This window comes from Parambassis ranga, chromosome 22, assembly GCF_900634625.1.
Source record: "Parambassis ranga chromosome 22, fParRan2.1, whole genome shotgun sequence".
Lineage (NCBI taxonomy): Eukaryota > Metazoa > Chordata > Actinopteri > Ambassidae > Parambassis > Parambassis ranga.
The window spans coordinates 16,923,435-16,950,398 of record NC_041042.1 but is presented as its reverse complement, the minus strand read 5'-3'; the positions used below and the strand labels follow the sequence as shown (position 1 = coordinate 16,950,398).

Genomic DNA, 26,964 nt, shown 5'->3' with positions numbered 1-26,964 from the left:
TTAGGCGCTCTGCAGAGGACAACAGAGACCAGTTCGATTCCACTGCAGTTGACACAGTGTTGCAGAACGTTTACGTAGATGACTGCCTGATGTCAGTGGGAATGGACACTGAAGCTATAAGGCTGTATCAAGACCTCAAAACTATCTGTCTGAAGGGAGGCTTCAAGCTGAGGCTTCAAGTGGATCAGCAATAGTCGTACAGTGTTGGCAGCTATACCAGAGGTGGAAAGGGCAAAGGAAGTGTCAGAGCTGGACCTGGATCGAGATCATCTTCCTGTTGAGAGAGCACTGGGAGTCCAGTGGTGTGTCCAATCAGACCAGATCAAGTTCAAAATCACCATTCAAGACAGACCACCAACCAGACGAAACATTCTCTCTATAGTGAGTTCCATATACGACCCACTGGGAAGTCTCCCCAGTGGTGCTACAGGCCAAGAAACTCCTTCAAGAGCTCTGCAGGTTAAAGACTCGGTGGGATGACATTATCCACGGCAGCCTGGCACATCAGTGGTGTGAGTGGGTTGACAGCTTGCACCTGCTAAGCAACTACAACAAAGCCGGCAGATTTCGGAGAGGTAACTTCTGCCCAGCTGCATCATTTCTGCGACGCAAGCCAAGAAGGATACGGTGTGGTGACCTACTTGCTACACCATAATAGCAGCAACCAGACCCACTGCTCCTTCGTTATGGGAAAGGCTAGATTCGCACCGCTCAAGCTCACTACCATCCCTCGCTTAGAGCTCACCGCAGCAACCATGGCAGTCCGCATAGACCACATGCTAAAGAAACAACTACAACTCAGAGACTTGGTCTTTTGGTCCGATAGCATGGCAGTGCTAAAGTACATCAACAACTAAACCACAAGATTCAGGACCTTTGTGGCCAACAGAGTGACAGAAATCCTCAAATTAACTACAGTATCTCAGTGGCGACACATCGGTACACATCTGAATCCTGCTGATTATGCATCAAGAGGACAGAAGGTAATGCAGTTTGTCCAATTGTCCAAAGAGTTGGACCAATGGACCTCCATTCCTCACAAAGTCCACAGAGACTTGGCCACAAAGCCCGGGCGATCTCAAAATACTTCCAGCTACAGATCCTGAAATGAAAAGGAATGCAACAGTCAACATACTTACCATGAGCAGGACTGAGCCGATGGAGCAGCTGGTGCAGCACTTCTCCTCCTGGGACCAGCTGAAGAGGGCAGTGGCGTGGATCTTGAAGGTAAAGAACTTCTTGCTGCAGTCAGTCAAAGACTCCAAGGTCCTGCAGACTAAAAGGGCCACCAGGAACCAAACAAAGATTCGGAGCAAACAGTCTCTCACCGTGGCCGATCTTCAGGAAGCAGAGCTGGAGATGAACTGAAGAAGGCAATAAAGGAGTGGAACACATCAAAAATTGAACACACCTTACTGCAGCGAGGAATACAGTGGCAGTTCAATCCTCCATCTGCATCCCATCAAGGTGGAGTATGGGAGCAACTCATCAGAGAGGGCCGGAAATGTAGGGACCAAGAAGGAATTTTTGGTGTTTTTCACAGTTTGGTTCACATGGTTTGTGGCCTGTGTTTTTTGTTGATTTGGCCAGTAGAGGGCACCTTTGTTTTACCTTTAAAGCCACACCCTTTCCGGTCTTCCTGGTCTTAGTTGGTAGGAAGGCACACAGTTTTTCAACCATAGCCATGACCGTAGCCACAGAAGTTTTAGTTTCATTAACAGTTTAGTTACTGTGGAAATATATGGTCAAACCTGGTCAAAATATATGTTTGTTTGCACATATGGTAAAAGTGTATGGTTGCTCATAGATCGAGACCTCTGACTGAGGCCATAAAGCATTCTGATGTTTAATGGTTAGTCTAGAAATTCGAACTGCAAACCCCTTAGTTGACCCCAAAGATGAAAACACAAGCTTGCCAAAGAGATAAGATATACTCAAGGTCGTGTAGCAGGAGGACCTGTGAGAATACACACACACTCACATCAAAGATGTGAGTGGAGAACTTCAATGTCTTTTAAGTTTTGTATACGCCCTCCACCTTGTGATTATTGAATATGCATGTTTCTTTCTATGTAAATGTAACCACACCTTGTTGTAAGATTAATAAAACGAGCCCAATGCATGGGACGGACAGAATGCAAATGGTCAGCTGCTGGAGCAGATCGAGGGGTCTGTATTGAGCTGTGCATTCTCCCTTTATAAAGGCGAAACTGAAACTGATCAGTACTGGTTTTCATTCAATGTTCTGTGCATCGGGGACGGAGTCTGGGAATCCGGGGTGACCAGATCAGGTCACAACAATTTGGGGGCTCAGTCCGGGATCAAAGGCAAAAATCATCCTCAGATCCGTCAATTGAACACAGGGGCCGATTACGAACAGACAGAGGACACGTGCCATGGCAACAATAAGGTAAGCAGACCTTTTATATCTGCATTGACTACTCTAAAATGTAACGTGTCCCGAGTCTTAGTAGTAATCTGTCTGTAAAAGTAAAAAGAACATTGACTGAATGAATTTAAGAGAATGAACAATAACTTTAAGTGAATGAATTATGACTACAGTGAATTAACAATAACCGTAAGTGAATGAATTATGACTACGGTGAATGAGTAATGACTACAGCTGTTCAAGAGATAAGTAAATGATGCCTGCAGAGGATTAAGAGAATTTAAGAGAAAAAGGGGTAGCAGAAAATCCTGAGTGTGGCGACTCCACCGGTGCTCTGACGAGAGGCCGGAAAAGCTGGGTTTGAGGGGGGCTTGAGGAACCCTAAATCACTACAGAAAAGAGAGAGAGAAAAAGAACAAGACCAGGCAAAAACACATGGTATGAATGTTGGACTGACTGGAAACTGAAACAATGACACGCACTAGTTAAGCGGGAGTTGTAGTAAGTCTACAGGCTTCCAAATTACAGATATATAAGATTCTGGTGTCACGGACAGAGGCTAGCTCGAATCCATGGACTGAGTACCAGGGACACAGCGTGCCATATTTCTCAGTCGGCCAGAGATCTAGAAAAGAAGGAACACTGAGACTCATAACTGTGAGTCGTCTGATATAAAGACGACAAGACCAGAGAGTAGAGAATAAATAATGAAATAACTGTGAGCCGTTCTTACACGGACGGCAAGGCCAGAGAATAAGTCCTGTGAGTTCATGAAGCACCCCTAAAGAGAAACAAAGAGAAGTGAAGATACAGTACTGACACACACACAGAGCGCGCAGTATAACATGGGTAAAGCATGAGTGTGGAATGTGTATGAATGCAAGAGACGAGGTGAACTGAAGCAGCAGCACTGCTGGAAACCTTAATTGGTGTAAACGTAAAGCAGTGGCCTGTTGAAGTAGGTTCACTCACGAACTGGAATTAGTGTTTTGTTGTGCACATACTTTTGTATATATTCTGATGTGAACATAGTTTTGTGAACTTTTCTAACAACATAGTTTTGTTAATTCTTCAGAGCACAGTTTTGCAAATAACACAACGTATTAAGCTTTAGTTTTTAATTTTCACGTAATCACATGACTGAGACTTTGATGACTGACGACATGGACGGAGATTTTAACAGAGACACTGTTGATGATGGGTGGGGTCCGAACAGCCCACTAAAAACAGTAGAAGCTCAACTGATTATTACTATTTTAGAGAAAGCGCTGCATCAGGCTTTTGACTCTAAAACCGCATCAGAAGAGATGACTCAGATGAGGGAGGCAGTCATTAATTTGTTGGGAGAAATAGGCCGTGGCATGAAAGATAGAGGTTGTTTACTGAAGGAGTTTTGGAGAAAGGAGGGTGAAGCGAAGGCAGAGAGGGAGAAGGCCAGGAAGAGTGCAGAGCAGTGTGGTTGGTCTAAGAAAGGGAGATTTAAGAGGGAGCAGGAAAAAGCAGAGGAGAAGAGAGCTCAGTGGGCGCGATGGCTTTGATAGGTCAGGGTGTAACTCACCTCATGACTGAGAAGCCCAAAACACAGGATGCCAAGCAGAAAAAACATAAGGATCCCCCACCATATACACACCCCCTCCTACTGCACCACCATCCTCTCATTCATCTGCTGGATTATATCCAGTTTTACAAATAACTCAAGGCACACTGGCCATAACAGACATGCCTGATTCCCCTGAGGCGTGGTCTGATGACAGCTCTCACACAGTCCCAAGTGAGTAGTGTGTCTGCTTTACCCTCGGGAGTTAGCACCCGTGAAGGGCCTCCAGAGGTCCCTGACCTCTCACCTTTCCAGCTGCGAAAGGAGAGAGAACCGAGCTGCGACAGAGCACTATGTGTTGCAGCTGAAGCCCCGCTGTCACACAGAATACAGACACCAGACATTGTGAACACAAGCAGGGAGAAATAGACAAGGTGCAACAGTTGCAGGAAGAATAAGGAGTTGCGGGCTGCTATAGCTCAGGACTTAACACCACACACATATGCACACGCTAACCCCCAATTTGGAGACGCTACACTTCAGGTGGGAGGCGTGTGGAAAGACGGATCACAGGAAGGGAGACAGCTGGAGTTCAGATGCAGGTCGAGGGTGTTTGGTCCGCGGAGCAGGGGAGACATGTTTGATTTATTACAGAGACAGGTCAAGGCTACTGAGGAGTGGTTGAAAACACATGAAGCTGAACACTTAGCACACAGAAGCAGAACACACCGCATGACAACTAGATCTCAAGGACATGATAATACACAGACACTCAACCATCAGTTACCACTGATTCAAACTGAACACCAGATCAAATATCGTCCATTCCCACTAGGTGATGTACAGGCACTAGTGGATAAATTACCTCAGTGGGCCGAAGGTGGAGCAATGTGGCTGAGTCAACTTGACAGTCTGACAGCAGGCCACAGACTCGCTCTAGGTGATTTTCGGGCTGTTATTTCTAGGTGTCTTACAGCTTCAGAAGTGAGGGACATAGAGGAGGACGCCGCCACTACTAGACAGAGAGATGACACACCTTTCACTCAGGTCAGCACTGAAATAGGCAGAGCACTAAGAAATAAATATCCTCTGCCTGCTGGAGCCGCCGTTCCCACTTTGAAATGGGACCCCAAACAGAGTCCAAGAGAATATCTTAATCAAAGCAAAGACACATGGATCAAACACACCGGGTGCCACCTGGTAACCCAGGCATTCAGGGTGTGATACAGGACCGCCCGTCCTAAACGGGGTTCCTGAGACCGTAAAAACTGCCATGGATAATAACCCAGACATGGCAGGGTGTGATTCCAGTGTGTGGGAGAGACATCTAGTGCATCATTTGGCTCGTGCCCAAGAGGCAGCACAAGCTGACAGTAAGGATGTCCAGGATTTACAAACACAATTATTGAAAATGCAATTGACTGAGGCCAGACAGAAGGCCAATGACAAAAAGAAAGATAAAAATAATAAAGTCATGGTTGTCACTGAAAGCTCTGACGCACCTCCTGGCACACCTTGGGTGCCTCCACCACCTTATTCTCCTGATTATCAGCAGCCTACGGGGTCCTACAGGGGGTACGGATCAGGGAGGGGCAGATGGAGAGGCAGGCGCGGAAGGGGTGGAACATTTAGGGGACAGCCGAGGGGAGACCCAGGTCGTGACCGCTGCTATTACTGTGAGGAGTTGGGACACTGGGCCAAAGACTGTCCACACAGACAGGGACCGTATGCCCGAGGACGTGCAGCGTCTGGTCCACGGAGGGCTTCCTCCCGCCCCCCAGGACCTCCATTCACTGGACAGTTTCCTGTTTCCGGCTGGGAACAGTGGGATTGTGACTTCTCACAACAATGACACGCCCCACAGAGCAGCTCAGATTACATCGTTACGGCAGATCCGATGTTATCTATTCAAGTAGAGGATGAGACACTGCCTTTTCTGGTGGATACTGGCGCCACCTGTTCTACATTGTTTCACTCATCTTCTATGGAACTGTCCAGCAATTCTATCACTGTGATGGGCTTCTCTGGGGATAAACAGACTCTGCCTATAACCACTCCCATGACTGCTCAGCTGGGACATCAGACTGTTTCACACTGTTTTGTACACTCACCTCTTCTGCCTCTGAATATACTGGGGAGAGACTTGCTGATTAAGTTTGGAGCATCTATTTTGTGCGGCCCAGACTGACAGTGACACTGCCGGACGGCACCATGTTCCACTGTAATGTTGCAGACACAGGCGGACAATATCTGATGAGACCTGTGACTGACCCATGTGCTGACATCTACTGGGGCATGTTACATCCTGAAACTCCCCAGAACCCAGGAATCCTCTCTGCCTACCTGCAGTGGAAGCCCTGGATAGCCCAGGTCGAACCATATGTTTCTCCCCCTGACCCCCCTCATGTGACTCTGTTTTATGACAGGCAGCAAACTGATTGGTACCATGAGAAGTTTGCGCACTCCCTAGAGGGACAGGACTGGTCCTATTACAGTCCGAGACATTTTTGTGGCACCTGAGGGCGTGGCAAGCCGGTGTGAACCTCACTCCAGAACAAATGTCTTGGTACATGATGAGTGACGAAGGGCATCCCCACGTCTCATTAGCTGTACATCCAAACCACCAGGCCAAAGAACTGGGTGGCATGGTTAAACGTGCCATGGGGCAATCAGACTGGCAACCCACACCTTTACCTCAAATCATGTATTCTCCATCTGCTAAAGCATACAAAATAACTGTTTCAACTATGAACACTGTCACTCTGGCACATGAACTGCTTGCTAGACATCATGGTAGAGAGAAAACTGATCATCCTCTGGCACAGGCTGTGATTGACAGCTTGCCACCAACATTTATGGGCAGACGGACCCACTGATGTGGGTCTGGTGGACTGTGAACCTGTGACGTTTCAGATTAACACACCAGGCCCTTTATGGATACCACAGTATCCCCACAAGCCAGCAGCCGGAGCTGGCATTGCAGATACTATTCATGGACTCTTTGAAAATGGCGTGCTGGAACTCTCTCACTCAGATTAGAACACTCCCATCCTACCTGTAGAAAAGAAAGGGACAGGTAAATATCGCATGGCACATGATCTGAGGGACATTAACGCTGCACTGTCAACCCCCATGGTACCAGTTCCGAATCCATACGTGGCATTGGCCCAACTGGATCCTTCACAGAGCTGGTTCACCTGCATAGATTTAGCTAATGCTTTCTTTTGTCTCCCTCTGGCACCTGAATGCAGAGACATTTTCTCATTCACATATCAGGGAACGCAGTATCGCTACACCAGGCTACCTCAAGGTTTTGCGCTCTCCCCCGGTATTTTAATCAGGTTTTGAAACAGATACTCAGTCACTGCACCCTCCCAGAAAACACTACACTCATTCAGTACGTTGATGACCTTCTTATCGCAGCTCCAACGGCAGCAATCTGCCTGGATGCCACGCAGGCTGTTTTGCAACATCTGGCCACAGCTGGTTTTAAGGTCAGCAAATCTAAACTCCAATTAGTCAGGAAACAAGTTGCTTTCTTAGGACGCATTGTTTCACAAAAGGGAGTCAGCATATCGCCTTCACACAACCATTTTGCATCATCCGCGTCCTGATAAAGTGAAGGACATGCTCTCATTTCTCGGTCTGACTGGCTACAGTAGAAACTTTGTTGCTAACTACACTGGCCTCACACAACCTCTCAGAGACCTTGTCAAAGAACATGGCATGCGTAATGTGTCAGCTCGCCTAAATTGGACGCAGGCAGCTGAACAAGCATTCATTGCTCTTAAGCAAGCAGAACTAGCCACCCCTGACTACACTTTACCTTTCTATTTGGATGTCCCTGGAACGGATGCCTGCATCAATGGCATCCTGTTCCAGAGAAAAGGGGGAGAGAGAGTAATACTGATGTACATCAGTGTCCCCCTGGACAACATGGAGAAAAGACACCCTCAGTGCACACAACACGCAGCAGGAATAGCTAAGCTAATTCAAAAAACCGCACACATGGTCATGGGACACCAGCTGTATGTACTGACAACACATAGTGTAGTGGCATACGTGAACTCAGAGACATTCACACTCACCTCATTGAGACAGAGGAGGTTGAGCAAGATTTTAGAAGCACCAAACATCACCTTCACACATGAGGGCATCAACATGGCAGACCAGATAGGAACAGGAGAGCCACACACATGCACAGAGAGGGTGATTAGGGAAGAAAAGGTCAGAGTCGATTTACAAGCCACACCTCTTTCAGAGGCCAGAAATCTGTTCACAGATGGGTGCTGTTTTAGACATGACACAGAAGGACTCAGAGCAGCATACGCAGTTGTTGAAGACACAGGGGAAGAAATGAGAACACTGAAAGCAGAAAGATTAGAGGGACAGCAGTCAGCGCAGAGAGCCGAGGTGAGGGCAGTGATTGAGGCACTAAAGATAGGTCAAGGACAGGACATCAATGTTTTTACTGACTCAGCATATGCGGCAGGAGCAGTGCATGTGGAATTAGGGCAATGGCTGAGAGCAGGTTTTCTCACTGCAACTAACAAACCTATACGGCATGAGGCTGAAATGAGAGAGCTTGCTGAAGCTCTGTTGTTGCCTAGCAAAGTGGCTGTGATTAAGTGCAAAGGTCATGGAGCAGGAACTGACAGGGTCACAAGAGGAAACAATGCAGCAGATCAGGCAGCAAAACAGGCAGCAGGCTATGTTGAGCGAATGATTTTTATGTGTTCAGAAACAGACTTGCCTCCCCCTGTTGATTGGACTGATTTGATGCAATTGCAAAACAAAGCTTCTCCACAGGAAAAAACACTGTGGAAAGCTAGAGGGGCGACTGACACAGGAGGAGTATGGAGAGGGCCTGACGGACGCCCCATACTGCCACCTGGACTGAGACAGACTGCCATGGAGGAAGCGCATGGGGTAGGCCATGTGGGGTGTCGTGACAAACTGTCATTAAATTTCTGATTAACACCTACATCCCTAGACATGGTTTTCCGAAAAAAAAAAGAAGCATGCTTTTGGTACTGTTTATCATCCACAGTCTCAAGGAAAGGTGGAAAGGATGAATCAAACCTAAAACAAAAATTGGCTAAAATCTGTGCACAGACCAAATTTATATGGGTTCAAGTATTATCTATTGTATTGATGTTCTGGTAATAACGCCATATAATCTACACCCTATGAGCTTCTTACAGGTCGACAGTTTCCTGGACCAGCTGGCCGGCTGAGACTGAAGAAGCATGCAGTATGGTATTAATATAAACCATAATATAATGAATTTGAAGCTTTGGTGTTAGAATTTGTATTACAGGAGAAAGGAGAGATGGTGAGTCCAGAAGGAGCCACACACAGCCGAGTGGGTCCTCCTGAAGGTGATAAAAGGAAGTGGTCGGAGCCAAGGTGGACAGGTCCCTATCAGGTGACGGAACGCACCTCACACGTGGTTCGGCTAAAAGGAAAGGGGGACACCTGGTATCACTGGAGCCAGTGCGCAGGCGCAGAGGAGCCTCAACGCTCTCTACAGGACGTCCAAGCTGATCTGAGGGCGCAGAAGTCTGAATCGGCTGATTCAGATACGGATCCTGTCACAAAAGGGGTAGAATAATCCCCTGACAGGAATCCAGGATCCCGGGTAGTCTAACCCCAGGGATCCGAAGAAAGAAGACACATCCTGAGGATGAGAGGACCAGAGAACCAGGCGGGGCGCTGGACGATGAGGCAGACGGACAGGAACACACACATGAACTGATAAAACACAATTTTGAACATTCTTATTGTAGGATAATTTTCATTACATTTGAGCTGTTAGGAGTATCTGGGGGCGGGAACGGTGAAAGACCGACCGATTAAAATACCCCCACATACTATGATGTATAACATGTTTCGTTTTATGTACTCACATGATATGTTTTTTAATACACTACATTCTTCACAGAGTTTTTCTTTTTTGCACCTTCATTTATGGTTTTGACACGCATACACACACACCAGGTGTTTGGACATTTACTCACAGTGTTGTTACATATAGATGTCACTTTTACCCATAGTTTTGTTTGATTACACACAGTGTTTTTCCTATTTGCTGATGTGACCGTTTATTGTTTCTTTTTCCTTATATTTCTGAGTGTTGGACTCTTAGTAGAGTCCAAAAGGGGGAATTGTGGAAATATATGGTCAAACCTGGTCAAAATATGTTTGTTTGCACATATGGTAAAAGTGTATGGTTGCTCATAGATCGAGACCTCTGACTGAGGCCATAAAGTATTCTGAGGTTTAATGGTTAGTCTAGAAATTCGAACTGCAAACCCCTTAGTTGACCCCAAAGATGAAAACACAAGCTTGCCAAAGAGATAAGATATACTCAAGGTCGTGTAGCAGGAGGACCTGTGAGAATACACACACACACTCACATCAAAGATGTGAGTGGAGAACTTCAATGTCTTTTAAGTTTCGTATACGCCCTCCACCTCTTGATTATTGAATATGCATGTTTCACTGAAAAACATTACCTTTTATGCCTTTCTATGTAAATGTAACCACACCTTGTTGTAAGATTAATAAAACGAGCCTAATGCATGGGACGGACAGAATGCAAACAGTCAGCTGCAGGAGCAGATCGAGGGGTCTGTATTGAGCTGTGCATTCTCCCTTTATAAAGGCAAAACTGAAACTGATCAGTACTGGTTTTCATTCAATGTTCTGTGCATCGGGGACGGAGTCTGGGAATCCGGGGTGACCAGATCAGGTCACAACAAGTGACAGACAGTTGACGTATCACAGCATGAGTTTCCTGCTCCCACGATCGCCTGCCCCCCTAATCCCCGCTCGTGCTCCCCCTCTTTGTCCATATTCGGAGTTTTAGTTGACGTGACGCTGCCAACATGGCGGCGGTCATCACGTCCCGGAACCTCCCACTGAGACTCAAAACGGCTCTTCAGAAACAAACGGGTGACGTCACGGAAGCTCTGTCCATAGTTTTTACTGTCAATGGGTAGAACTTAAGCTGTTCTTTTGAACTTTGGTGTCATATATTTGTGCAGAAATAATCCTACAGGGTTGACAAAATTTAAATTAGCACTGTAAATAAAAAAACTACAAGAGAGTAAACTATGGGAAAGCAGAGGAATTTATTATTTGTTATCAACTTTTTATTCACTTTTTTATAGTTATCATCTACCGATAATGTCTACTGATCTACTGATAATGTAGTAAATGTCCAAATATCCAGACTTTCCAGTGGATCACAGATGTAAATAAACATCAGAAAAACTAAACTGACAAACCAAGTGTTGTGCAGAGGAAGAACTTGATATTTCTCACCAAGTCTTAGAAGCAAGTGTTTTCTTCAACCAGTATCTCTGATTTGTCAGAGCTTTTAAACCCGATGCCAGGGCCAGAAATTTCTTCAGCCAACACTCTGTGGGCCAGGTGCCCAGAAGTTGAGATATTATATATATTATAGTGATATATTATTATTATTTGACATATTAATGTATTGATATTCCAGTTTTCTGTCATTTTGTAGCCTTTGTCAGTGTTAATTGACTCATTATATATACAGCAGCAAGACACTAGGGGGCGCTGTTTAGGCTTCATATTTGTGAGGCTGTCAATCTGTCATGGGGTAAGCTGCTATTTATTAACACACCTAAGACAGTGGGTGACAGCAACACCACAGAGAACATGAAGAAATTTAAAGGGAAAATGTCTCTGCTAGATTTGTTGACTTTGGATTCATTGGATCATCTGTGACCCGTTCACTCACTTCATTAGACCAGTTGGAGAACACACCATGTTACACCACAGTTGGTAAGATTAAAACATTGAGGAATGTTGTTGATGAAGATTCTCAGTCGTCCAGGTCATAATACATAGAGAAGATTGAAGCAAGGCGTCTGGACTTTGTTGTTTCTGCACTGAAAGAGAAACAGAGACCTGCTGAGGCCCTCTGACACACTGATCAACTATGAACACATATTGGTTAAAATGCACAGCTGGTATTCACTTAGAACCAAAAGCCTTTCTAAAGACTCTCTCTGAATCCTCAGCAAGTGTGTTAAGGATGTGACTCAGAACTCTGTAGATTGCGATATAAGAGAGGCCCATTGCTATTGGGATTCCAATTATTGGAATGAACCTGGATCCTTCCTCTACTGCCATTAACACAGTCCTACCAGCTAGTGAGCTCATCACTCTGAGGACAAGTGCAGAGGTGACTTCTGCTGCAGCCAGTGGTGAAACAATGACAGCAAGCAGATCATCATATGACACACCTGTTCTGGCAGCAAGCCTCTTCATTGTTGGAACATCAAGGCCAAACCCATACTGTGTGACAGCAGCAATCAGTATGCTTACATCAACAGCAATAGAAAGACCAGGAACAGAAACAGCTGCTCCAGCTGCAGATGCAGCAGCCCAGTATTTAATTTGAGACTTAAAAGCTTTTTTCTTTTTAGCAATGATCTCCAGGCTGGTGATGGGTGTGGTCATCAGCAGAGCGTTCCTCTTGTGTTCAGGAAGTTCTGTCTCGAATGTCTCCTGTAGCAGAGAGAAGTCATACTCATGGAGCTCAAAGCTGGACACCAGGAAGACCTGTGGAGACTCAAAACCTGCATCTTGAAGACCTGTGTTAGAAAAAAGATCAAAACACAACTCAGATTTTACCATTGTTTTATCATTAATCTGCTTGATTCTGCAGTGCAGGGTCACAGGGAGCTGAAGCCTATTCTAAAGTTGCGCTTGTTAGAATAGAATATACTTTGGATCAACTGTACTTTGGATACATCCTTTATTTCAAAAGTTATTTTTTTTATAAATTATAGGGTCCACAGAAAAAGCTGAGGACCCTCAGAACCCCCACTGTAACATTAGCCTATGCATTGAACTGCATTGTAATGTTGTAACAGGATAACATTAAGCTTAAAAAGCTCACCTTTAATGCAGTCCTCCTTGATGTCTGTCAGAGTCTTCTCTCTGTTGAAGTTGGTCCTGAATTTCTTTTCATTATCTAAATCACTGTCGATCTTTGAGCGGACAAAGTATGCATGGGTTTTCTCCAGCTTCCTCCCTCATTCTTTAGAGTGACCAATTCTAAAGTTGCGCTTCTTAGAATATTCTATTCTAACAAGCACGTTTTTAGAATGTCAGGTCAATTGGTCACTCTAAATTGCCTGTAGGTGTGCGTGCGAGTGTGAATAGTTTTTCTTCATCTTCTTGATCTCCTGAGCGAGTTTGACATCATTTTCTGTGAAGCGGTTAGCTGAAATTATGATGAAGAAGTCAAACTTCTCCAGTCCAACTTTCTTTTTGTATTTTTGTAGCTGGAAAGTTGGTGGTGCCGATACCAGGGAGATCCCAGAAGGTCACATTAGGATAGTTTGGATGGGGGTATGCTGTAACCTCTTTGGTAGTTTCCTTACAACCAGTGAGTGCAGCTCCATCATCTTCATCATTTAGACCTCTAAAGGCATTAATAAAGGTGAAATTTACTAGAGCCAGTCTCTCCAGTGATGGCGATGTTGAGTGAAATGTTGTTCTGCCTTTCCAAAACTTCATTGATCTCTGCAGCAGCCAGGCTTTGATCACTGTTCTGCAGTATTTGTCTAATTTCAGCATCAGTTTCAGCCTCCATGATGAGAACAAATATCTGCAGTAAAACAGAGGTAAACATAATCATTTCCTTTCATGACATAGCAGACAGTCGTCCTTAATGTCCTGCCTGATACATTGTAGAACGGATGAAGCTGCTTGGTGGACCAGCGAAATGTCTTCAAGGAAACTCTACAAGTCCAGATGCCTGTCTTCAACCTTCTGAATAAAAACGACCTGAATGACTGAGAATCTTCATCAACATTGTGTTTGTAAATTTGTTAATGACCTGATACTGTGGTAAAGGAATTAACAATCTAACCCCTAGTGGGATGGACTATTAATAGTAATGGTAAAATACAGGCCAAGCTGCTTCACCTCTGTGTGCATGTTAAACACAGGGCACCGAAGACACAGAAACAAACTCAAATATACCATAATCAGACTGCAGTCAAATGCACTTTAATTCATAAAACAGTGTGAGTGGTCTGAATTTTATCATCAGAACAAATTCATCAAATATTGAGGCAGTGTGTGTAAAATCAGTAAATTCCATGATAATACTCACCTGGATCCAAACTTATGAGTCCTTCCACAGCAGTGGGTTCGTCTGGTTTGAAACAATAGTTTCACTTTTGTGACTGATAATGTGTTTGCAAATGACACAGGGGTGGTGTCTTCTCTGGCAATATCTGTGGTTCAATTTGTTCTTCAGTCCTTCTTCAACAAAAGGTGGAGACAAACAGGAAATGAGCTGTTATCTATTGATTGACAAACTAATGACAGAAACTAGAAAATGTTGCTAACAGTTAGTGAACACACACTAACCTGCACACAAGGACAGAAAGTGATCTTAGAAGACCCCTTAAAATAATAACATCCATTCATAAATGATGAGGATGTTGGAAAATGATGCATCCACTACACTTTATTGTGCTGCTGCATTCTCTTGTGGAATAGATCATCATTGAAAAAAGACTTAACACTTAGACAGAGCCACACTTCATTGTTGTTTAGATATACAGCCAGTGTACAAAACACAGACTAATAATATTTAAGTGAGTAGTGAGTGCAAATAATCCTTCATTAATCTTCAACAGTATGACTGCTATCACTGAACTTCTGATCATCTAAAACATGCAAGCACTACAGGTGATTGTGCTGTGACTGAGAAACAAAATAAGCCATGTTACTAACAGAAACAACCACATTAGTTACACCAACAGGAAGTACAGTGGTTGGTGCAACACTGCAGATGGTAAGCTTTGACTGTAACATTCACATTTCAGTTTATCATTCGTTCATCATCATCATCATCATCATCATTATCATCCAAACAATAGAGAATACATAAGCTATTATTTGTTGGGATTACTTAATCATTAAGTGTATGATCTGTATGATCTGTCTGATATGTCATTGTATTACCTTATTTTTAGATTACATTGTTTACTTTGTTTTTACTAAACACGATTCTGATTCTGTGTCATGACCCTGTGTTTTGTTTTCCTTGTTTTGAGTTACTGTTTTATCTTGTGCTCACTTATTGTTGTTATCCTGGTAGTTGTAGGCTTGTGTTTAGTTTCTCTGGGTTTTTGTTTAGCTCTTGAGTCTTTGTCCTTGGGGTGTTTGTCCTTGGGGTGTTTGTCTCGTGTTTCCTGTTTTATTTTGATAGTCCTGTCCTTGTGCTTTGTCTTGTGCTTTACTTCCTGTGGTTTTCCTCCTTGTGTGATTACCTGCCCTAATGTGTGCCACCTGTGTCTCGTTGTCTTCCCTGGTCCCATGTATTTAGTCTGTGTCTTCCTTGCACCGGGTGCTAGTTCGTCTTGTCTCTGTTGAGGGTTTGTTCCTGTCCTCGGCTCTTCTGAGGGATTGTCCCTGCCATGACTCCAGGTGTAATGCAATGCCTTGTTCATCTCATGTTTGCCGTGCCATGTTATGATCTCGTTGGGCCTTTTGCCTGTTTTTTGGTTTCATTTTGCACTAAGCTCAGTTTAGGTTCTAGTCTGATTTAGATTTCTTGTTTTACTTTTGTTATCTTGCCACATTATGTACCATGCTAAGTTAGTTTAAGTTTTTGACTTTTAGCCTGAGTTACCACTTCAAGTGTGTTTTTGTGTTCTGGTCTTTGCTCTGTTGTCTGTGTGGCTTTGAATAAAGACTCCTAGCAAGCTAACCACTCTGTGTGCTGCACCTGTGTCCTCCTGAGACGAACCCTGACATTCTGATTCTGATGTAGTAAAAATGTAGGGTCAAGGTGCCTTATGCATTGACCAATAAGGGCACAAGTCAACAGGACATTCTACTAGGTTCCTATTTTTAAAGATTAGATTTTGTGGCATTGGTTAGAGTTTAGCACCTACCAGAAGTGTTCAAAGGAGGGACACACAGATGAGGAAGTATAGCACTGTCACAAAAAGGTTCCTGGTTTTTGGTTTTACATTATGTCTTAATGGAAGATTGACCGGCACCCTCCTCGAACAGCTGGCTGTCAGGGCAAAACGGTCTGGTGTTCAGTTTTAAGAGTCACACCGTCAGAAAGCTAACGAGTGTTCCTTCGAACCGATATAAAAATGATCCCAGTTACAAGAAGGTTCAGGCCTGAGCACAGGTTAGAGATTTTTTAGGCATCTCCTCAGCCTCTCTCCACTCTGCTAAAGATTCGGCCCACTCTGGCTCCCAACATTCCACCCAATACACACTAATGTTAAACTCAGAAGAGACCTCAAAAACCACTTCATCTTTAATCACCTTTGAAGACGGAGCTGAATTTCCAAATTCTGTATACAAGTTTTGAAGACCAATATATTTGAAGTTTTTTAAGCTTTGAATGGTTTCTCTATATTGAAATTTGTAGGAGTAGCATTTTCCAGAAGGCAATTTAAAGGTGGGAAATGTTTGATATTTTTAATATATCCGTGGTTCTAATGGCATATGTGAAATGTTATTTCTTGTTAGTTCATGTTCAACCTGCAAAGTGTATGAAGAGATTATTACCTTTGCCTGGCAGCAGAGCAGAGGGAGGGTTATCAGGCTATTCAAACTCACTGAACATACATGAGTGTGTTTGCAATGTAGCAAGACCTGCTGAAAGTTCCCTGGAGTCCCCAAACCGAGAGACACCACTAGAATCAGTGTCATGGTTGCCATTATAAAAGACATGTTTTTCAGGCATGTTATTCCTGATGTTGTCATCTCAGGTTCTCAGTATGTCAGTGCTGAGTTCAAAGACATGCTGAAAGGTGGACAGGCAGGCGGTGCAGACTACTCAAAATCTGCTGGAGAAATCAGAGTGTAATAAGGACGACTCCAACATTTTACAGACTGTCACAACAAACCTTTGGAAACGGAAGGATTGTCCCCAGGCCTTGAAAGAAAAACTGCAAACATCCACCTCTGCTTACTCCAGAGGGATCAGCCGAGGTTCACTAAAGCTAAAAATTCTATTTTTAAAAGACAAACAATGAAGATACCACACTTTCCTTTTCCTTTACAACAGAGGGCTACCAGCTGTGCACTGAGAGCACATTTGTGAAAACAGCCACATATGAGCAGTTGGCGACAGCCGTCAATGACATCATCGGAAACTATTTGCCATAAACGTTTCGCCAAAAACAAAAAAAACTTTACAGACCACTGTTTGTTTTTAAATGTGAATACAAAATACTGTGTTTCACCTTAACATGTGTCCTGTTTTGTAGCTCTGCTTCAGGTGAATCTCGAGCTCAAAAGCACAGTTGACCTTACAGAAAACCCTGCCCTCCTCAGCAACACTAGCACAGATATCCCAAAGGTATTTATGGACAACTTTTGGAAAACTAGTGGAGTACCTGAAAGAGCCAGGCAGAGGGGACTGCAGAATGCTTTTGAGGGGTAAATACACAACATTGTTTGTCAACAACCAGACAATATCATCAAAATTGATGCGAAAGCACCTGGGCCCAGTGTAAGAGGCAGACACCGTACATCCTGTTTATACAGTCCAGAGAAGCCTTAATCATAAATCAATGATGTTCCTGCACGGCAGGATGAAATGTAGTATGTAGCCTTAATCATTCTTACCAGTAAGAGCTGCCTGGTGCACGCAACAGTAATAATAACAGACTGATAGCTTGCTGCAGCAATCAAACTAATAATTGACACAAAATGTTCATCTCACAGAGGACATTCTGGGTCAACAAGTTTTTTTAAAAAAATTATAGTTTTTCAAATATTAAGCAATTTATGCGTCGTTTTTAACATGGGAGTCTATGGAGGAGTCTTCAAAACCACCTTCAACTTTGACATGTAACTAGTTCCACATGCTTTGAGCTACAGAAACCGTTCAAACATCACTCTGTTCAGCTCTTCGAGGGCTATTAAACTTGTATTCAGATTTGTTCAAATATGTTTAGTTTTCAAAATATTAAAAAAAATTCAAAAGCCATTTAACATTGAAGTCTATGAGAGAGCCTTTCAACGAGGGTCATCTGCCAAATGTATCTCCTCCAAAACAGCAAGACTTCACAGCGTCATCCGTCTCTTCCTTATGTTTTAGTGCGCAGGTAATGACGGTCCATCCATAAACAAACTAAAGTACATTAGTCCGTATGGAAAATGAAAAAGGTCCCCAAAGAAACGAACAAAAATAACTTTTAATAAAATCACAGTATTCTCAGCCATCCAGGTCATTTTCATTAGACCCAGAGCCACCCACTGAGGTCCTCCACCACATAAATCACGTTTCCCCACCAAAACACCACCCCCACCAAAGAACTAATGAAGCTGCTTGGAGGAGCAGAGGAGCTTCAAGGATCCTTAACAAGTCAGTGATGACCTCACTGAAAACATTGTACACAAAATAAAAAAGTAAAAAAATCTCTTAATGTTACATTATATATTGATAGTATTGATGTTCTTTCAATTGCAGGTACAAGGTCTCATTCAGTCAGTATCTGGTCTGTTGATGGTCAAACACACAACATGTATTTACATCCACAGCTTCACAGTAAACAGAGGCTTCAGTGCAGCAAGTTGTCATACACAGTACAACCACTAGGGGGCAGAAGTGCCCCTAAAACAATGACTGTGAGACTGACACATGGAATAATGATGAAACAATCCTTTATTCACTCATGACCTCTATGATTGATCTGTTCTACTTCACTCTCAACAACTCACATGAGGATCCAGTATGATAAATCATAATTCCAGCATAGAGGGGCTCAGTGAATGTGGTCTGGACTCTGTGGAGGAGAGTCATGGTTTCAGAGACACGGTAGAAGGACAGAATACCTGCTCTGTGATCAAGGTACACTCCTACTCTGGAGGAACGAGAAACTGGGACCTCTTTGTAGATGTTGTTGTGATAAAATCCGTACCCGCTTGGGTAACAATATAAAGCCCAAGACTTGTCATTTTGTCCAAATAGACATTCTTTATAGCTCCCTTCACTGTTGATACTCTTGTATGTGACTGCTACAAAAACTAACCGTTCTCTTCCACACTCCACCTCCCAGTAACAACGTCCAGTCAGACTCTCTCTACTCAGGACCTGAAACTTGTCAGTGAATCTGTCTGGATGATCAAAATAAGGCTGTGGTCGTGTCACACATGTTACTTTTCTGTTCCCCTCCGATAGTTTCAGCTGTATGTATGCTGTGTTTGGATCCAGTGTGAGTTCACATGAATACTGTAAGAATCCAGCTCTGGTCTGTGGCTCTGGCTCTGGATGAGTGTGTGGACTCACTGAGTGCTGACAGTGAGCGGTAGTTGTGTACAAAGTGGATGTGGTCCTCTGTGTGTGAGAGTTGCTCCAGCTCAGCAGCTTTCCTCTTCAGCTCAGTGATCTCCTGCTCCAGCTCCTCCTGACGCTCTGTGACTCGACTCACTTCACCTTCCTGCTGGGATCTGACCTGCTGCTTCACATCAGAGCTTCTTTTCTGGATCAGACGGATCAGCTCAGTGAAGATTTTCTCACTGTTCTCCACTGTTTTATCAGCAGAGCGACTGATGGCCTCCGCCTGCTGTTGGAGCAGCTTCACATCTCCCTCTCTGTCCTGGACTCTCTGCAGGATTTGTTGGAGACTCTCCTGGAGCTCTCTCTGCCTCTCAGTCCTCTCTGCTGCAGCTGAGACTATGTCGTGGCCTTTATGTCCATCCACAGAGCAGAGATAACAGACAGACTGCTGATCAGTGCGGCAGAACATCTTCATCACCTCATCATGACGAGAGCAGATGTTGTCCTGGAGGTTCTTGGAGGGCTCCACCAGCTTGTGTTTCTTCAGTCGAGGCACATCATAATGAAGCTGCAGGTGTTTCTTACAGTATGAAGCCAAACACTGCATGCAGGATTTGAAGGCTTTCAGTTTTCTTCCAGTGCAGACATCACAGGCCACATCTTCAGGTCCAGCATAGCAGTGATCAGCGGGAGCAGCTTGGAGTCCAGCCTTCTTCAGCTGCTCCACTAAATGTGCTAACATGGTGTTTTTCACCAGGACAGGCCTCGGTGTGAAAGTCTTCCTGCACTGAGGGCAGCTGTGGATTCTTCTCTCGTCCTCTCTGTTCCAGTGGCTTTGAATACAGTTCATGCAGTAGCTGTGTCCACAGGGAATCGTCACCGGATCCTTCAGTAGATCCAGACAGATGGAGCAGCAGAAAGCTTCCCGCTCCAGACAAACACTGTTGTGGTTCATGTCAGCTCTTGATAGCAGGGACACAGATGAAGAACTGTACTTAAACCAGCACCTGCAGAAGACAGCAGAATAAATCGATTATTTCAGTGAGTCATGATGTAGAATTTAACCTGGTGCACCTGGAACAGTGTGGGAAGTTCTGACCCTCAGTTCACAGTAATGTACCACATTTAGCTGCCATCAGCTCCCTGCACAAGCTACCTGTGAGGGAGGGAACTACGGAAGCCCAGCAAGATCAGAACTACACGCTATTTCTTTTCAGGTTTTATTGTCAGTTAGTAAAGGAACAAAATAAAGGAAGTGTAACCGCCTCCAGCCAGGGCCGGTTCTAGACAGGCATGTATGAGGGGGCAGTCAGAAATGTGAAGGGGGCATCATGTGTACACTTCACGTTAAAGCACTTTTTTCCTCTGGTCTTATAGTGACAATATTTTCCTTGCTGAATTGGGTTGTTAGCCTTGTCCAAAGCCAGCCTGGAGAAGTGGATTGCACTTTGTCAGGCCTTTATCTTCAGACCTGTCCAACTTGTGAGTCCCACCTGAAGACTAAGCTTCTGCTGGTATAACACTGAGGCCCGCAATCCCCCTGACCACTATAAGGTGGCAATCCCTCAGGGGAAAACTGAAACATAAACATTGAATAAATAAAATATCCTTAATGCAGATTTTATATATTGATTTTTATCTGGATGGTCTCATTCTCAAAAACATGTAATCTAAAGTAAGTTTACGTTTTCAAAACTAAAAGATCTTATGAATAAAAGTAACACTAAAATAAATAATGCACAGCAGATAGGCTATAGATCATGTAATGTTTCCTCTTTTTTATTATTTGTTTTATTTGTATTTTTTAAAGCACTCTACTCCTGTCCACCTTACAACCACAGTCTCTTTCCCTTTGCAAAAACTTTCACATAAAATGGATGCATTGCAGTGTCTGTGTCCTGCTAGAGCTGGAGTGGAAATTAAGTAAACTGGCTTTGTAGAAACTGCTGTAAAACAGAACAGTGTAGAACTACAGTCTGAGGGCTTTAGTAGGGCTCTATCAGACAGCGGTCATTTGTCTTCAGTCTGTCACATTCAGCGGACATGGACACGTCTCTGTGCTTGTTGTAGAGCTGGGAGCATGCTCCACGAGAACAAAGAACTTTCTCTTCGCTCCCCAGGTGGCAAGAACAAGAACAAAGTTCATTTCAGCGCGGAGTATTCACACTCCCCGAGATGCGTGTGTGCAGCTTCTTCAATGTCTTTCCTCTCCGTAACCACTGAAACCTGTCACTACACCGTTAGACTACGCGCTGACTCATTTGCATACGGACGCTGATTGGATACTCAGGGTGTGTGTGTGTGCGCTGCAGCCTGTGAATACACACAGTGGACGGACAGACACGCTAATAAAAAAGTGCCCCTTCTTGTCGGATTTTTCCGCTACCGATGATTTTGGCAACGCGTAATATATTAATTTTGTCAGTATATTACATGTGCTTTCTCAACGTCTAAAATTTGATTTGAGGGGGCACTGCCCCCTCTTGCCCCTGCCTAGAACCGGCCTCGCCTCCAGCTGCTGCGGAGGCTGACTCCTCTGTTACTGACAATACAAACAGTCAGAACATGCTGCAGAGTTCAGCTTTTTCATAATCAATAAGTCATAAATACATAGTGATAAACTCGGGTAAGAACGTGAATAATGGATTGGTCCAACTGTAGCTAACATGTGAACAAAGTGGTGAACTTACAGAGCACTTGTAGCAGCAACAGCTTCACTGTCCGAGTCCTCTTACTCTTCTTTGACCGCAGAGAAATGAAGAAAAGGCGCGATAAAGAGGTCTGCTGACGACCTGATTGAGAACCGTCGCGCTGTTGATGACGTCAAAAATCACAAAACAAACATTTTGTGATGAAGTACATGCAACACGGTTACATTCATATATAAACGCAAACGATCTAAAACATTTTAATTCCAGTATGGACACTGGAGAGCGGCCTTTTACTGCAGCACGTTCAGCTGCTGTCACTTCCTGCAAAGGTTCCACGTGACGGAGGGAACTACGGAAGCCCGTGGAGTACAGAGGGCGCAGCTCTGCAGGCGCCTCTTTCAAGAAGGAGGTCCAACACACTGATCCAGCCTCCTCATGGCCTTTGATAAAAGAACATGTCAGCTGATCATTATTCACTCAGTCTCCACAAAATGTGCCTGATAAGACGTGAACGAATGAGCAAGTGAACCGGTGTCTTTAGAAGGGGGGGAGTCAGAGACAAAGTCAGGGTTTATTGAAGAAAACCTGCTCCAGACCAGGTTATGTTTAGACTTAGGCACCGTGGCAACAGTCAACATCTGAACAACACGGAACATCTCGGCCTCATTCAGTCAGTGTCTGGTCTGTTGATGGTTAAACACACAACATGTATTTACATCCACAGCTTCACAGTAAACAGAGGCTTCAGTGCAGCAAGGTGTCATACACAGTACAACCACTAGGGGGGCAGAAGAGTTCCACTGAAACTTCTTTTTATAACAAAATCACTTGTGAAGTCTCTCAAGCTCATTAAAAATAACAAACAGATGTGTTTAGTTTGGTTTTAATGTCTCTTGTCCTGTAATATCGAATGTAGATCTGTAGTTTATTATTGTTGTTTCTTATGTTGGATGATCTCAGTGCAGTTTTTTTATGTCTTGGAAAGTTTTCAATAAAACTTTATGGATAAAACAATGAATGTGAGACTGACACATGGAATAATGATGTAAACCATCCTTTATCACAGTGATGAAAAACAATTTTAGATTCTTTGTGATTGAAACATCTGGAATCATGAAAACAAACTCGTCCTCTGTATCTACAGAAAAATCAATACATACAGAAACCAAATAACCACATTGATAAACTGATCATGTGTCAATCAAAGGAAGGTTTAAGGCTCAAAATACACTCAAATATCCATGTGTAAGAGCTCAGACAGACCTCCATGTTGGATTTCATGTAGACATGTTTCTATGTACTCACACATGGTGTTTACAGTGTGGTGAACATCAGAGAAAATACAAGTTATGAAGCCAGCTTGTGATGAATCTGAACCTCCAACATTTCTTTCTGTCTGAAGCATCAAGAGAAGAGTTCCACCTGAACTCATGACCTCTACGATTGATCTGTTCTACTCCACACTGCACAACTCACCTGAGGAGAAAAGGCTGATCCAGAGTCCAGCATAGAGCGGCTCAGTGAATGTGGTCTGGACTCTGTGGAGGAGAGTCATGGTTTCAGAGACGCTGTAGAAGGACAGAATACCTGCTCTGTGATCCAGGTACACTCCTACTCTGGAGGAAGGAGGACCTGAGACCTCAGTGTCAATGCTGTTGTGATAAAACCTGTACCTGTTTTGGTGACAATCTAATGCCCAAGATTTGTCATTGTATCCAAATCCACATTCAATCCCGCTCCCTGCTCTGCTGATACTTTTGTATGCAACTGCTACATAAACTCCTCCACTCCACTCCACCTCCCAGTAACAACGTCCAGTCAGACTCTCTCTGCTCAGGACCTGAGCCCGCTTAGAGAATCTGTCTGGATGATCAGAATAAGGCTGTTGTTGTGTCACAAGTGTTACTTTTCTGTTCCCCTCTGATAGTTCCAGATGTCTGTATGCTGTGTTTGGATCCAGTGTGAGTTCACATGAATACTGTAAGAATCCAGCTCTGGTCTGTGGCTCTGACAGTAAAACATCCACCTCACTCAGTGAGATGTTTGTCCACATCTGTCTCAGAGTGTCCTGTAGTTTGTCTCTGAGCTCTGACACAGCTGCTGTCACATCCTCAAAGTACCTCAGAGGACGGATGTTGATGCTGGATGAGTGTGTGGACTCACTGAGTGCTGACAGTGAGCGGTAGTTGTGTAGAAAGTGGTTGTGGTCCTCTGTCTGTGAGAGCTGCTCCAGCTCAGCAGCTTTCCTCTTCAGCTCAGTGATCTCCTGCTCCAGCTCCTCCTGACGCTCTGCGACTCGACTCACTTCAGCTTCCTGCTGGGATCTGACCTGCTGCTTCACATCAGAGCTAATTTTCTGGATCAGACGGATCAGCTCAGTGAAGATTTTCTCACTGTCCTCCACTGTTTTATCAGCAGAGCGACTGATGGCCTCCACCTGCTGTTGGAGCAGCTTCACATCTCCCTCTCTGTCCTGGACTCTCTGCAGGATTTGTTGGAGACTCTCCTGGAGCTCTCTCTGCCTCTCAGTCCTCTCTGCTGCAGCTGAGACTATGTCGTGGCCTTTATGTCCATCCACAGAGCAGAGATAACAGACAGACTGCTGATCAATGCGGCAGAACATCTTCATCACCTCATTATGATGAGAGCAGATGTTGTCCTGGAGGTTCTTGGAGGGCTCCACCAGCTTGTGTTTCTTCAGTCGAGGCACATCATAATGAAGCTGCAGGTGTTTCTTACAGTATGAAGCCAAACACTGCATGCAGGATTTGAAGGCTTTCAGTTTTCTTCCAGTGCAGACATCACAGGCCACATCTTCAGGTCCAGCATAGCAGTGATCAGCGGGAGCAGCTTGGAGTCCAGCCTTCTTCAGCTGCTCCACTAAATGTGCTAACATGGTGTTTTTCACCAGGACAGGCCTCGGTGTGAAAGTCTTCCTGCACTGAGGGCAGCTGTGGATTCTTCTCTCGTCCTCTCTGTTCCAGTGGCTTTGAATACAGTTCATGCAGTAGCTGTGTCCACAGGGAATCGTCACCGGATCCTTCAGTAGATCCAGACAGATGGAGCAGCAGAAAGCTTCCCGCTCCAGACAAACACTGTTGTGGTTCATGTCAGCTCTTGATAGCAGGGACACAGATGAAGAACTGTACTTAAACCAGCACCTGCAGAAGACAGCAGAATAAATCGATTATTTCAGTGAGTCATGATGTAGAATTTAACCTGGTGCACCTGGAACAGTGTGGGAAGTTCTGACCCTCAGTTCACAGTAATGTACCACATTTAGCTGCCATCAGCTCCCTGCACAAGCTACCTGTGAGGGAGGGAACTACGGAAGCCCAGCAAGATCAGAACTACACGCTATTTCTTTTCAGGTTTTATTGTCAGTTAGTAAAGGGACAAAATAAAGGAAGTGTAACCGCCTCCAGCTGCTGCGGAGGCTGACTCCTCTGTTACTGACAATACAAACAGTCAGAACATGCTGCAGAGTTCAGCTTTTTCATAATCAATAAGTCATAAATACATCGTGATAAACTCGGGTAAGAACGTGAATAATGGATTGGTCCAACTGTAGCTAACATGTGAACAAAGTGGTGAACTTACAGAGCACTTGTAGCAGCAACAGCTTCACTGTCCGAGTCCTCTTACTCTTCTTTGACCGCAGAGAAATGAATTAAAGGCGCGATAAAGAGGTCTGCTGACGACCTGATTGAGAACCGTCGCGCTGTTGATGACGTCAAAAATCACAAAACAAACATTTTGTGATGAAGTACATGCAACACGGTTACATTCATATATAAACGCAAACGATCTAAAACATTTTAATTCCAGTATGGACACTGGAGAGCGGCCTTTTACTGCAGCACGTTCAGCTGCTGTCACTTCCTGCAAAGGTTCCACGTGACGGAGGGAACTACGGAAGCCCGTGGAGTACAGAGGGCGCAGCTCTGCAGGCGCCTCTTTCAAGAAGGAGGTCCAACACACTGATCCAGCCTCCTCATGGCCTTTGATAAAAGAACATGTCAGCTGATCATTATTCACTCAGTCTCCACAAAATGTGCCTGATAAGACGTGAACGAATGAGCAAGTGAACCGGTGTCTTCAGAAGGGGGGGGGTCACAGACATGCATTTAGTTATCATGGTAACAGACAACATCTGAACATAACGGAACATCTCGGCCTCATTCAGTCGGTGTCTGGTCTGTTGATGGTTAAACACACAACATGTATTTACATCCACAACTTCACAGTAAACAGAGGCTTCCGTACATCAAGGTGTCATACACAGTACAACCACTGGGAGGCAGAAGAGTACAGAACCCTGTGGAACACCACGATTAACCCTTTTCTGATTCTGATTCCCAAACTTTAAAGACCTGGCTGCATATTACCTAATGAGGAGTTGCAGGATTGTCTCATGCATAGAAGTGAAGAGCACTAAACAATGAAAACGATCATTTCATAATAATTAATTTGCTGCTTGTTTGTATCTAATGTTTGAACTGATTTTTAATGTATTGGTGCACTCTTACCTTGAATGCAGTTCTCTCTGATTTTTATCAGTCTTCTCTCTGTCAAACTCTCTCTGACTCCTTTCTTCATTTTGTAAATCACTGTCGATCTTTGAGCGGACAAAGTAGAACCTCTTCCCCATCTTCTGAATCTCCTGAGCAAGTTTGACGTCATTTTCTCTGAAGCGAGTGGCTGAGACGATGATGAAGAAGTCAAACTTCTCCAGTCCAACATGCTCCAGATACTTGTCAGCTGGAAACTTGGTGGTGCCGACACCAGGGAGATCCCATAAGGTCACATTAGGATAGTTTGGATGGGGGTATTCTGTAACTTCTCTGGTGGTTTCTACACAACCAGTGGGTGCAGCTCCCTCATCTCTGTTGTCTAGGCCCCTGAAGGCATTAACAAAACTGGATTTACCAGAGCCAGACTCTCCAGTGACAGCAATGTTGACAGGTGTGTTGTTCTGCTTGTCCAAAAGCTTCTTAATCATTTCAACAGCCAGGATTTGATCACTGTTCTGGAGTACTTCTTTAATTTCAGGATCAAGGTCAGCATCCAT

General features: G+C 44.3%; 2 protein-coding genes and 1 pseudogene across 2 annotated transcripts; all 3 read right to left on the bottom strand.

The window, feature by feature from the left end:
* On the bottom strand, window positions 1-26,964 carry LOC114427839 (interferon-inducible GTPase 5-like). The gene is made up of 7 exons (XM_028396047.1): window positions 26,481-26,964; window positions 17,002-17,005; window positions 12,868-12,923; window positions 12,110-12,559; window positions 1,329-1,364; window positions 1,140-1,276; window positions 1-9 (listed from the first exon to the last, which is right to left on the bottom strand). Exons 1-7 carry the CDS (start codon window positions 26,962-26,964, stop codon window positions 1-3), a joined length of 1,176 nt encoding a protein of 391 aa, XP_028251848.1.
* Window positions 18,610-22,223, bottom strand: LOC114428077 (E3 ubiquitin/ISG15 ligase TRIM25-like; annotated as a pseudogene).
* On the bottom strand, window positions 23,080-25,784 carry LOC114428076 (tripartite motif-containing protein 16-like). The gene is made up of 2 exons (XM_028396404.1): window positions 25,494-25,784; window positions 23,080-25,054 (listed from the first exon to the last, which is right to left on the bottom strand). The coding sequence occupies exon 2, from the start codon at window positions 25,000-25,002 to the stop codon at window positions 23,347-23,349; it is 1,656 nt and encodes a 551-aa protein (XP_028252205.1). The 5' UTR covers window positions 25,003-25,054; window positions 25,494-25,784; the 3' UTR covers window positions 23,080-23,346.